The 12,247-nt window shown below is 38.8% G+C and overlaps 1 protein-coding gene across 1 annotated transcript; it reads left to right on the top strand.

The window, feature by feature from the left end:
- Positions 1-1,225: 1,225 nt before the first annotated feature.
- Positions 1,226-10,207, top strand: LOC116306086 (solute carrier family 12 member 2). The gene is made up of 6 exons (XM_089027687.1): positions 1,226-1,708; positions 4,633-4,912; positions 5,475-6,181; positions 7,083-7,574; positions 8,280-8,580; positions 8,840-10,207. The coding sequence occupies exons 1-6, from the start codon at positions 1,319-1,321 to the stop codon at positions 9,697-9,699; spliced, it is 3,030 nt and encodes a 1,009-aa protein (XP_088883813.1). The 5' UTR covers positions 1,226-1,318; the 3' UTR covers positions 9,700-10,207.
- The last annotated feature ends 2,040 nt before the right edge of the window (positions 10,208-12,247 follow it).

Raw genomic sequence — 12,247 nt, 5'->3', positions numbered from 1 at the left:
CATTTAGGTAAGGGAAGGGGAACAGGCACCTTGAGACCAATGGCACTGTACGCTGAAATTGAGCACAGGGCATGAAAACCAACAGATAGAGACTTCAAACTAAGGCTAGTAAATTTTATTATTAAATTTCTATATAAAATATACGATCTAAATAGATTCAATCTAAATAGATTCAGTGATATAGTGATATCAAAGTAAGAAACACCAGGAAACTATAAAAAAGGGCTTTATTTTCTCACTCGACATCCAGATATATATTTTTTCGCATTGTTGCCGAATTATTAATTTTTTCACTGGCTAGGGCTCGGCAACTTTTGAACAACTTTTACTATTTCGATGAGCAAATTTTTCAATTTAATACGGGCAACTTTTTTCCATATGAGCAACTTTTTTAATATTTAGCAAATATTATTCTTGTTTGTAATTTCCCCCGAGTTCTAGCAAATTATCAGACCCAATAACAGAATATATAAGTTGTTTTCTTGTCGTTTAAAGTTTCCGAAAAATAGCTAATTCGCATAATTTAAACATGGGCTGCCTGTGGGATAGAAGAAGAAGCATAACAGATGCTTTGATAGGTAGCAGTACACAACAGTAGTCAAGTAATATTGACATTTTGCATTAAGTTTTGAAAAAGACAAGAAAATTTTGTATGTTCAAGTTCAAAAAGTTATTAAAAATATCAATTTATAGTGAAAAATTGAAGATTTTGTTAACAGCGTTCTGGCAATTTTTGAGCAACTTTTAGAGTTTGGGGCAACTTTTGAGCAACTTTTTGGCAACTTTTGAGCAACAATTTTTGAGGTTTTGGAGCAACTTGTGGACAGCCCGGTACTTGTGGCATCCAAATTTTTGCGATAGTAAACGCGTATTCTTTGTTTTTCACGAAGATACACAATGGGATTCCTGTGGTACGAATATATCATGCAAATAAAATAGGTTTGTAACACAAGGTATCAGTCGATCATGAGTTATCGAGAAAATTTTATCTTTTAGGACAAACCAACATTTTCATTTTTTTTTAATATCAAAGGTTCATAGTTTTGGTGCTTCGTGACCAAACAATTTTGAAGAATATTTCATGGTAAATGGTAGATACAGGCTTTGAATGTACGTGACAGGAGCTGAGTATAGTAACCCATGCCTACTTGTCCCCTCCTCCTCCCCCACCCTCCCCCCCCACCCCCACCCCCGAAAGGGTCATTTGCTTCGCAGCCGTGGAGCACTTAGGTTGTTATTGTAGTAGAGATCATTGATCGGTTTAGCTTGGGTAATCACTATCATTATCACAGTGTTATAACTGTCCTATTCTAGGAAAATGGCCGAACAAGTAAATGATATTCGTCCAGAGGGTGAGTTAGAAGACAAGCCAACAGAAACGAAAAAGAAGGCAACTCCCGAAACTCAAAGAAATGACCGCTTCAAAGTTCGTCAAGTTGGGTTCACTGGCTCTGAGAATCCATCCACCAATGAAGCTAAGGAAAAGAAGGATGGTATTGAACATCAGGAGGATGTAAATGAATCTGGCGAGAAACCATTTGAGCCACAAAGTCCCCACCACGAGAACTTTACTCAAGGGTACGCTACTAATGAGGCCCTTCCAATGACTGTATTCTATCGGAATACCTCGTCACAAACACCGGGAGGCAAACACAGACCTACTTTACAAGAACTAAGGAAAGGTCTAGAGAGTGATTCACCCTTTCAAGTAAGTTATTGAGTCTTTAACACATACAAATGGCGCTTGGGTTGCAGTGCCGTGTGACGTCATAGCCGCCCGCCATTTTGATTGACTTTGAAAAAACATGATATGCTTATGTAAATATAATATAAAGGCTGATAAAGGCTGAGGCTACAAGCTTAAGGACGGCAACGTCTTTTTTCATCTCATTTTCTTGTACGCCAGCAATACGTTCTATTAAAAGGAGGTCAATGACTTTGCAAATTGTAAATAGGCGTTTCCCGTATCTGCTTGACTGGTCACGAAACAATGGTTTCAAATCGAGGTTGAACTTGATGAATAAAAGAACCAAGTCCAGTCTCGACTTCAAACCATTGTTTCGTGGTCATACGAGCAAATTTGGGAAAGGTCTATTAACCATCGAAGTATAACCATAGTTAATGGAGTGGAATGGTTTGGAACAAAGCTATTGTTTCGTTTTTGATGTTGAATCGTACCATCACGTGTTACTGACGGTGCACAATGAACCAAAGCAAGTATGGCTGAAAATGCTCATTTCCTTATTATTTTCATTCATGAGCACTTTGAAAGTAAAAGCTTTCATTCCATGACCAAAAACCATGCAGATAAATATTTCTGCGCAGATACAGTCAAGTTACTAGATGATAAATAAGAAAGCATGAAAAAGGGCAATTTTAATTTTCAATAAACAATTAATATTAATTAATCATATAGGATTAATTAACAAATAATACATATTTTAGAACGATTTTTAAGGAGGCTGGAAAGTGTTGTGTGCCTTCACATTATAAAATAAAAAAAAATATGGCTTTAATATGACAGCAAGTAAACCCAGAAAGTCAAAGACCATAAACCAAAAAAGAAAAAATTCTGTAAGAGGGAACTATTCCGAACAAATTTTAGTGATTTTTACGAATTCACTTTTACACAAATTTTTCTTTTTTTGTCAAAAAGAAGAATACGATACAAAGTTGAAATATTCCGGTTTTTAAAAAATTTCACCATTTGGTTTCTGAGTTATGATTTTTTAAATAAACCTTTTTGATGGCATACCAAGGGTTCTGATGTTATCATAGCAACGTCTCACATCATTTTTTCATGTCCATTGTGATCTTTGGTTTATGGTCTTTGGCTTTCCGCGTTACTTGCTGTCATTTTACAGTCATAATAATTTTTTTCAGTTCATAATGTGAAGCACAAAACACTTTCCCTCCTCCTTAAGGGTAAAAATCTTTTATATTCCCTAATACTGTGAACAAATGGAGAAACTTTTCCTCTACTGTGCACTGTCAATGTCATATAACGATGGATAAAGACAAAAAAAAAAACATAGGACAATAGGTTTCCTAACCATTCAGCTCTATTGACTATGGTATAACATAAGCTTACAAATCCATATTCTTCTATGAAGATTATTACACCGACGTAGACAGTCGATTTAAGTCGATACTGATTTTGCCAATTGATAAATCAGTAACTATTGATATACTTGATTAATATCATTTGGTATCGATCAATTTGGTAAAAATCGATACCACACATTTTTTCTTTATTGATTTTTATTGATCTAGGGTGGCTGCCTACCTTTGAACATTCGATTTGAGCTCACAATGTGACCTGAAAAATCTACAACATCTCATTGAAGAACCATACGCGTTTTGAGCTTTGACAGGGCAAAACCCTCAAATTTTGCTGGGGACTCTCTATTTTTTAATAGCTTTTAATAGCAGCCGGTTGGCTCAGTTGTCTGAGCATCTGACCTTCGTGTGGGAGGTTGTGGTTCGAGTCCTGGCCAGACCAACACTCAGGGTCTTAAAATAACTGAGAAGAAATTAGTAATGCCTTTGTAAAAACATCTACAAATGGTTAGACTCTTAGGTGGCTTGGATGACCACTTTAAATGGCGACCCTTTCTTTCCACAGTTTATCATTACTAACCAATATCTATCAGAGGGACGTAAAAGAACCACTGAGGACGTAAAGAATCCCTGGTAGTGACCACTCTCAAGGCCTACACCTCATACTAACCATCTCTAATGTTTGCAAATTGCATCAAAACCAATCTGACATTCACAACTCAATGTAAAGCACCTTTGATGACTTTGATTATATTTCATAAAAAGGGCACTATATACATTTATCTTCATTTGTAAAACAGTATTATTTTATTGCTTTTTTTTGTTGCCCCAACATGCCATTTTGTCTGGTTGTTGCAGACTTCTTTAGGAAGTTACAGATGTCAAGGAATAAAGCTTGGTTTATGTGTCTTACGTATATAAAAAACAACTTGTCAGTGGGAAACATTGATTTATTGTTGCATGCATTTATAAATTAATGCATGTATGTGGTTATTACGGTATTCTGTGGGTAAACCATATCAAAAACAATAAACCCTTATTGAAATCGATAAAACCCTAGTAAAAGTCAGTAAAAATCAATATTAAGATTTTTTTGTCATTGCATAGATATAGGAGCATGCACAGCAGCTTCATTTTTCTATAGTAGGCAGCCACTATAAGTGCCACTAAAATCAAATTTTTGACTGACTTCTTATTTGCCTGGATTGAAAGACCTTTGATAGTGCAGTAAAATGTCAGTTTCCTTTTTATATATATTTTAATGGTGAACAAGCTAAGCATGGAGCAAAGTTTGAATGATATTCGTCAAATACTCTCAGAGATAATATACTGAAATCTATGTTGAAGGAAACTGTGGGTTGAGAATAAGATTTCATCAACCCCCTGATTAGCATTAACGTAAAACTTGAATATCCCTCAAGCCAAAAATGCTAACAAGAAATGAAAAATGCTGGTTTTCTTCTTTTGTAAAGTACTTTAACATGTGTTTAAATAGTGAAAATTGGAGACATTGAAATTTCATCATAGTAGCTTTTTAAATTATATATTCTAATGTTTGTTATGTACTTACAGCCCTTAGTTGAACACTCTCAAGATGACAAATCAGAAGATGACCAACAGCTGGAAATCAAAAGCAGCACTGCCAATGCACCCAAATTTGGCTGGATCAAAGGAGTCTTGTTTGGCTGCCTTCTTAACATATGGGGCGTCATGTTATACCTGCGTCTGTCATGGGTTGTTGGACAAGCAGGGATTGGAATGGCTACTGTTATTATATTGCTTTCAGCTGTTGTTACAACACTTACAACTCTTTCCATGTCAGCTATTTGTACTAATGGAGAGGTGAAAGGAGGTGAGGAATAGGAAAAGATGGCTTCTCTTAGTCTCTTTTTTAATTTGTCATCCTTGACATGGATGGGAACACCTCATTCATTGTTTTTAGAAGGGGGGAGGGTGGGGGGAATCTAGAGGGGTCTATCAAGTTCTTAAGCAGCCAAAAAAGTTGTCAGCATTTTCATTCAATTCTAGTTCTGTCATGGTAGAAAACTGATGAACAATGTGGGTAGGGTTACAATACCTATTCCTTAGAAAAACTTAAGGAGGGTTGTTAATTTTCTAGGATAATCCATGTGGATTCCTCTGGACCGCCCCTGGCCCCTTTCCTTCTAAAAAAGGAATGTTCTCTTATAACATTCCGTGATGTTGAATGTACAGTACTGTAATAAATTCTACTTGGACTGTCTGGAGCTGATGTTAAAAATGACATATCTTTGGAGCTGGTCTGAGTCCTTGAAATAAAATAGAGATTACAAAATGAAGTGAAAAACTACCGAATTCATAAATAACCCTAAATTTATTTATATATTTTAAACCCTTATTTACTTATGATTATTTTATTAATTTTTGTTTCACAGGAGGTGCATATTTTCTTATCTCCAGAAGTCTTGGCCCAGAATTTGGTGGATCCATTGGAGTGATCTTCTCTATTGCAAATGCAGTTGCCATAGCAATGTATGTGGTAGGATTTGCTGAAACAGTACGAGACCTCTTGCGAGAGAACAATGCTCTGATGGTCGATGAAGTGAATGACATTCGCATCATTGGTCTTATAACAGTCGTCGTCTTATTTGTTGTGGCAATAGTTGGTTTGCAGTGGGTGGTTCGGACTCAAATTGTCCTCCTGGCTATATTGATCATATCCATATTTAATGTGCTTATTGGGTCTATTATTGGTCCTCAAAATGCAGAAAGCCAAGCTAAGGGGTTTGTAGGTTACAACAAGGATGCATTTTATACTAACATGAAGCCAGACTTTGTAGGCGAAGGATTCTTTTCTGTTTTTGCTGTCTTTTTCCCAGCAGCGACAGGTATTCTTGCTGGAGTCAATATCTCAGGAGACCTCAAGAATGTCAATTCTGCTATCCCTAAAGGCACTCTGCTTGCAATCGTCATTAGTTCTCTTGTGTATATACTTCTGGCCTGGGTAGTTGGTGCAACTTATATTAGAGAGGCAACAGGGATTGTTGCTGCTGGGCTAGCAAATACAACTCTTGCCAATAAAACAGAGGCATTGTCTTGTCTTTCAAGTGACCGTAGATATGGATTACTAAATGATTTCCAGGTAATGAAACTTTGAGCAAAAGCTACCAAAATAATCAGATCATCATCATCATTATTATCATTATCAATATCATTATCATTATCATCAGAGCATCAGCAGCAGCAGCAGCAGCATTAGCAGCAGCAGCAGCAAGCAGCAGCAGCAGCAGCAGCAGCAGGAGCAGCAGCAGCAGCATCAGCAGCAGCATCATGCAGAAGCAGCAGCAGGAGCAGCAGCATCAGCATTAGCAGGAGCAGGAGCAGCAGCAGCAGCAGGAGCAGGAGCAGCAGGAGCAGCAGCATTAGCAGGAGCAGCAGGATCATCAGCAGCAGCAGCAGCATGAGCAGCAGCAGCAGCATCAGCAGCAGGAGCAGCAGGAGCAGCAGCAGGAGCAGCAGGAGCAGCAGCAGCAGCAGGAGCAGCAGGAGAGCAGCAGCAGCAGCAGCAGCAGGAGGAGCATCAGCAGCAGGAGCAGCAGGCAGCAGGAGCAGAGCAGGAGCAGCAGCAGGATGAGGCTAGGAGCAGGAGCAGCAGGAGCAGGAGCAGCAGCAGCAGCATGAGGAGGAGCAGGAGCAGCAGGAGCAGGAGCAGCAGCAGCAGCAGGAGGAGTATGAGCAGTAGCAGCATTATCATGATCATCAGTATCATCAGCAGGAGCAGTACCATCATTATCATCATCATCATTATCATCATCATCATTATCATCCTCATCCTCATCATCAATATCATCATCATCATTATCACCATCATTATCATCATTATCATTATCATTATCTTCATCATCATCATTATCATCATCATAATTATCATTATTGTTATTGTTATTGTTATTCTTGTTGTCGTTGTTGTTTATTATAGAATGGGTTGGTTGCTAATGAGGGTTTATCAATAAACTTAGAAACACACATTTGTATTTTTACAGGTTATGGAGAAAGTATCCGGATGGGGACCAATAGTAACTGCAGGAATCTTTTCATCAACACTCTCTTCAGCCCTGGCTAGTTTTGTTGGTGCTCCCAAGACATTCCAAGCTGTTTGTAGGGACAAACTCTTCCCTAAAGTCGAGTTCTTCGCTGTGGGTCATGGTCCGGCCAATGAACCTCGCCGTGCTTATGTACTAGCATTTATTATTGCTGTTGCATTTATTGCCATTGGTGAACTTAATGCCATCGCTCCCATCATCTCCAATTTCTTTTTGATTTGTTATGCACTCATCAACTACTCTGTATTTGCTGCATCTCTTGGTAACTCGCCAGGCTGGCGACCATCCTTCAAGTTCTATAATATGTGGGTGTCCCTTGTGGGAGCTTTGCTGTGTGTTGTGATAATGTTCCTGATCAAGTGGTGGTCTGCACTGATAGCTATTATCATATGTGTTGGGTTGTACAAGTTTGTGGACTACAGAAAACCTGAAGTAAGTGTGCTTGTTTATTGATTCCGTTCGCCCTTGGACAAGCAGAGAAATGTGGCTACATCCCATTGGCCTCTCTTCTCCTCCCCCTGTGAGTCCCCTGACACAGATGCTCTTACTCTTCTCTTGGGTCCCCTAAGTCTTTCACAGGTATTTCAAGGGACATTTTCATAGCCCAGTGGAGAAAGTTTTTAGGCAAATCTCAATCTTTATCAAACCGCAGAACAATTTCTAGGTGGACCTAGACCCCGGGGGGGGGGGGGGGGGTTCTCCCCTATATTTGCTATACGGGTATGTGCCGCCCTATAGGGTATGGTTTTTCGACTTTTGGGTCTGGGGTAGGGTATCATTTTTTGACATTTTGTCTGGGATAGGGTTAACGATTTGGTCGTTTTTGTCTGGCGAATCGGGCTACGCTTTCTGCCGACACAAAAACAATAAAAATGTTAGTAAATATTGATTGCAATCGATTGTAAAACCGTATTATCCGTCTTTTAGTCTGGGATAGGGTGTACAATTCTTAGTTTTAGTCTGGGGTATGGTATGTGAAATCAAAATTTCAGGTCTGGGATAGGGTCAGGGTTTTGAGGTTATGGCGGCACACCCCTACCCAAGTTGGGGTGGTAGTACCCCCCGGGACCTAGACCTAAGTCATGGAACAAGTATTTCATGCACCAAATATAAATATTTTTTCACTATCGATTACAGGTGAACTGGGGTTCTTCAGGCCAAGCCAACACCTACATGACAGCTCTTCGTCTCACAAACATGCTTGACAACCAGGCAGAGCACGTCAAGAATTTTCGTCCTCAGTTCCTGGTTTTAACTGGACATCCTTCTAAACACTTGGCGTTGATGACCATAGTGTCTCAAATGAGCAAGAATGTTGGCCTTATGATGTACGGCAATGTGTACGTAGGAAACGGTGATGTTCCCGAAGAAGATGCTATTGAAGAGAAGAAATGGCTTCGTGAGCATAAAATCAAAGCTTTTCGTGCAGCAACGACAGGTATCTTGGATATTTTTATTGTTTTTTAGCTTTGATAAAGGAACAGATTTAGCACGTACTGCGTGCCTGCAATTAAGTGATTGGATGGTGTACGTTTTCGTGCGCTTTTCCTTTACCTCACAGCAAAATCCATTTAAAAGACCAAAATGGCACACTTTTGTTTATAATAAAATATAAAAGTACTTAAACATTTTCTACAAAATAATCTCGTTTTTTAACGTATTCTCTTTTTATGTATACATGCTTTTGTATTTTTCAGCGCAAAATCTTCGAGCCGGGGCCCAAGCCATGTTTAACTTATCTGGCCTTGGAAAGTTGAGACCCAACACGGTTGTACTCGGTTATATGGAGAACTGGAGGAGTGAATCCAAAGATCTAGCCAGCTACTTTGGTATCATTAATGATGCTTTTGACTTCAGCTACGGTCTGTGTATCTTGCGAATGGGTGACAGAGAGTTGGATATTGAGGACGGAATTTCTTCAGATTCAGAGACTGAGGCCGAAAACCAGAACCAGAAGAAAGACGTCGAGAAGGGAGTGAAACAGCCTCTGAAAGCAGCCCCCGAACCTCTAAGTAGTGAAATAACCTTTAAAGAAAAACAGCAGGGGACGATAGATGTGTGGTGGTTGTATGACGATGGAGGCCTGACAGTTCTCCTTCCTTACTTGCTCACCCAGCACCGTCTGTGGGGTGGATGTAAACTGAGACTGTTCTCCCTTGACATCCGTTCCAAGCATACCATCAAAGCCACTGAACTAAAGATGGCAAATTTGATGAAGAAGTTTCGTATCACCGTCAGTAGTGTGGAACAAGTTTCTGGCGCAAACACCAATCCATCAAAAAAGAGCCTCGATGCATTTAAGATGCTGGCAGGTGAAGAAGAGTTGGAAGGTGGTGAAGTGACTGATCAGAAGGTACTTCGAACTATAAGAGTTGGAGAATTGGTTCGCGAGCGCTCCAAGGATGCCAATCTTGTAGTAATCTCTCTTCCAATTCCCGTAGCGGAAGTCACTACACCCAACTTGTACATGAGCATGTTGGAGGCTCTCTCTGCGGATCTTCCACCTGTCCTTCTAATTAGAGGAAACCAGTCGAGCGTTTTGACATTTTATTCTTAAGGTATATCGTTTATAATAATCTTTCATCTAAAGAAAACCTTTACATAAATGCTCAAAATAATAGTAAAGCTATTCCTAATGAAATGATGATTTTTTGACAGCCGTCATGTTGGATAAATTTTACAAAAGATTCTTCTTAAGTCTCTTTTGTTATATCATCCAACATGCCAGCCATATGCACAATATAAATAATAAATATTATTAATATTATTATTAATGTCTTTTGTCATTGGAAACCAGCAATTCATGGATCGAAAAAATGCCCATTTTTTGATGTCGCACCTTGATTGCGGCAAAGAAAATGAGCCTGGCCGAAAACGGTGCTAAAAGATAGTACTGTATTTTTATAACGAATTATAGTTCTACAGTGCATTCCTCCTAGTTATAACGTTAGGTTTTGTTTCATGTTTTCATTTTTTTCTGTCATGTTTCTTCTGGTTGCCGGTACAGTTCTACTTCCGTATGTAAGAATTACTAAGATTAAAACATAAGCATATATGCTGCAAAATCCTTTGGTTATTTATTATAAATAAGCACAATTTAGTTAGTTCTTTTTCATGGGTCTACGATACTTAATTTTCCCTAAGTATCGTAAAGTCTTTTTTTTTTCAATTAAAGTTACGCATCAGTTTATAATAATTATATATATTTTATAATAAATATGTATATAATATTAAAAAAGCTAGCTCATTTAAATTTGCAGGGAACAGTTGTCAACGTCCGTTGACTTCATCGTCTTCTGCTTGCTTACTACATTTTGTTAGTTTCCTCTGTATGAAACAAATGTTGCCTTACTTCTTTAAGTGAATTGGTAAAATACATATTTATTCTTTTAAAAATGTTCCAGGAATATTTATATCTATTTATCATTTTCCACCTTGAGTATGAACTTGTTTTTTCTATGATTCACATTTTTGTAAAATAAAATCAGTTGTTAAACTCCTAATGAGTGAAAGGAAAGATTAGTTGGTCCATGGGCTTTTCTCATGGTGAACTTAGCTTGACAGAGTGGTTGTGATCGGGCTAAGGCTCATGTCAAACGTCGAACTTCACATGAGCCGAACTAATGACATCAAAGACGACCGCCTTGTTATCCAGTTTCAATTAGGTTCGGCTCATGTTAAGTTCGACGTTTGGACTGAGCCTTGGAGTTGCCGTACGTGCTCCATACAATCATGTAGAGTATTAATGCCGAGAATAAAAGGCATAAGACGAGACCGCCATGTTGGATGACAGGACAAAAGACGCAAAGACAAAATATTTTGTCAAAGTCAACCATGCACCTTGATATATAGAAGCTATGTGCAGCCATACATTGACGCTAAGAATATCGTGTTACTGGTTTTACCGATGTGACCAAGAGGGTGAGGAGCCTTGGGGGAGGGGGGTTCATCACCCCCTCTCAAACTGCAATTGAAACCCCTTATGAGTAATGCTAACTCCCTAGCGAATTTCACGCTACGAGGGTAGCACTTAACAGCCAGTAGCTAACAAACCTGTGGCCCTCATTCCGTGATCGAATTGGAATTTAGGAGTTGATTTTTGCGGAGGGGGGAAAACCGGAGAACCCGGAAACATTACGAGCCGGAGACCTGCTTTTTTCGTACGAGCCGGATCTGAGATCCGGCTGCCTGTGGTTAGAAAACAAAGGCCAGGCGATAATTGGATTAGGAGATGATGACAGCTAGTAACAAGGTGGACTAAACTTTGGAGTACTGTTTTTGTTGTTATTAATATTATAGTTTTAGTTCCAAACATATCGAAATTCCAATCATTTGATGAAAAATTTAGCCTCTCATAGAACTACGGGCGAGTCACCTAGTAATTCTACTGCTTTCGGGCGACAACACCTGGAAAGCACTGGGAAAGACGTCGACTTTTATCATTTGACAATAAATTAACTAAACAGCTTTTAGTGATAAAAATTTAGCCTCTCATAGAACTACGGGCGAGTCACCTAGTAATTCTACTGCTTTCGGGCGACAACACCTGGAAAGCACTGGGAAAGGTTCTGTTTTTCTCAATAAAAACTAATCAGCTTTTGTACGTGATCATCGAGTTGTTCGAATTTGGCAGTTACGAAATATACCGGTAAACCAAAGGACATTCTCTTGATTTTACAGATTTTGCGCGGGAAATTGCAGAGGGGCTATAAAGCACGTTAAACATAATACATCGTCATTTTGAGTAAAAAACACTATGCCGGATGAATTGAAAAGACATGATATGATTATAAAACATATGGGTTACTTTCCTTTCTTGCTCTCTTCGATGAGCTCCGGTCCATAGAACACGAGCCATCATTCCTTGGATTCAGAACCCAGAACCATGTCAAAGGTCTTTGGTCTTGTCCTATGCCTAAATACAACTTAAATCGAACTAACTTACGATTTTCGCACTGTATTATGATACCAAAAGCTCAATTACAATTATTAGATTCAAACTAGCCGAAACTATACGTCCACATCTCTAAAATTCACTACTAATGTAGCATAAACAAAGTTAATCAACCAATTCGTGCGAAACTGCCGCCAAAATATTGAAGATA

This window comes from Actinia tenebrosa, unplaced genomic scaffold (genome assembly GCF_029948245.1).
Source record: "Actinia tenebrosa isolate PJP-AT-01 unplaced genomic scaffold, QUT_ActTen_1.0 PGA_scaffold11__36_contigs__length_13525064, whole genome shotgun sequence".
Taxonomy (NCBI): Eukaryota; Metazoa; Cnidaria; class Anthozoa; order Actiniaria; family Actiniidae; genus Actinia; species Actinia tenebrosa.
This window is presented reverse-complemented; position numbering and strand designations above follow the sequence as displayed.

Coding starts and splice junctions, on each gene's coding strand:
- LOC116306086 (XM_089027687.1), top strand. CDS start 1,319: ATGGCCGAACAAGTAAATGATATTCGTCCAGAGGGTGAGTTAGAAGAC. Junction 6,182..7,082: donor GATTACTAAATGATTTCCAG/GTAATGAAACTT, acceptor GTATTTTTACAG/GTTATGGAGAAAGTATCCGG. Junction 7,575..8,279: donor TGGACTACAGAAAACCTGAA/GTAAGTGTGCTT, acceptor TATCGATTACAG/GTGAACTGGGGTTCTTCAGG.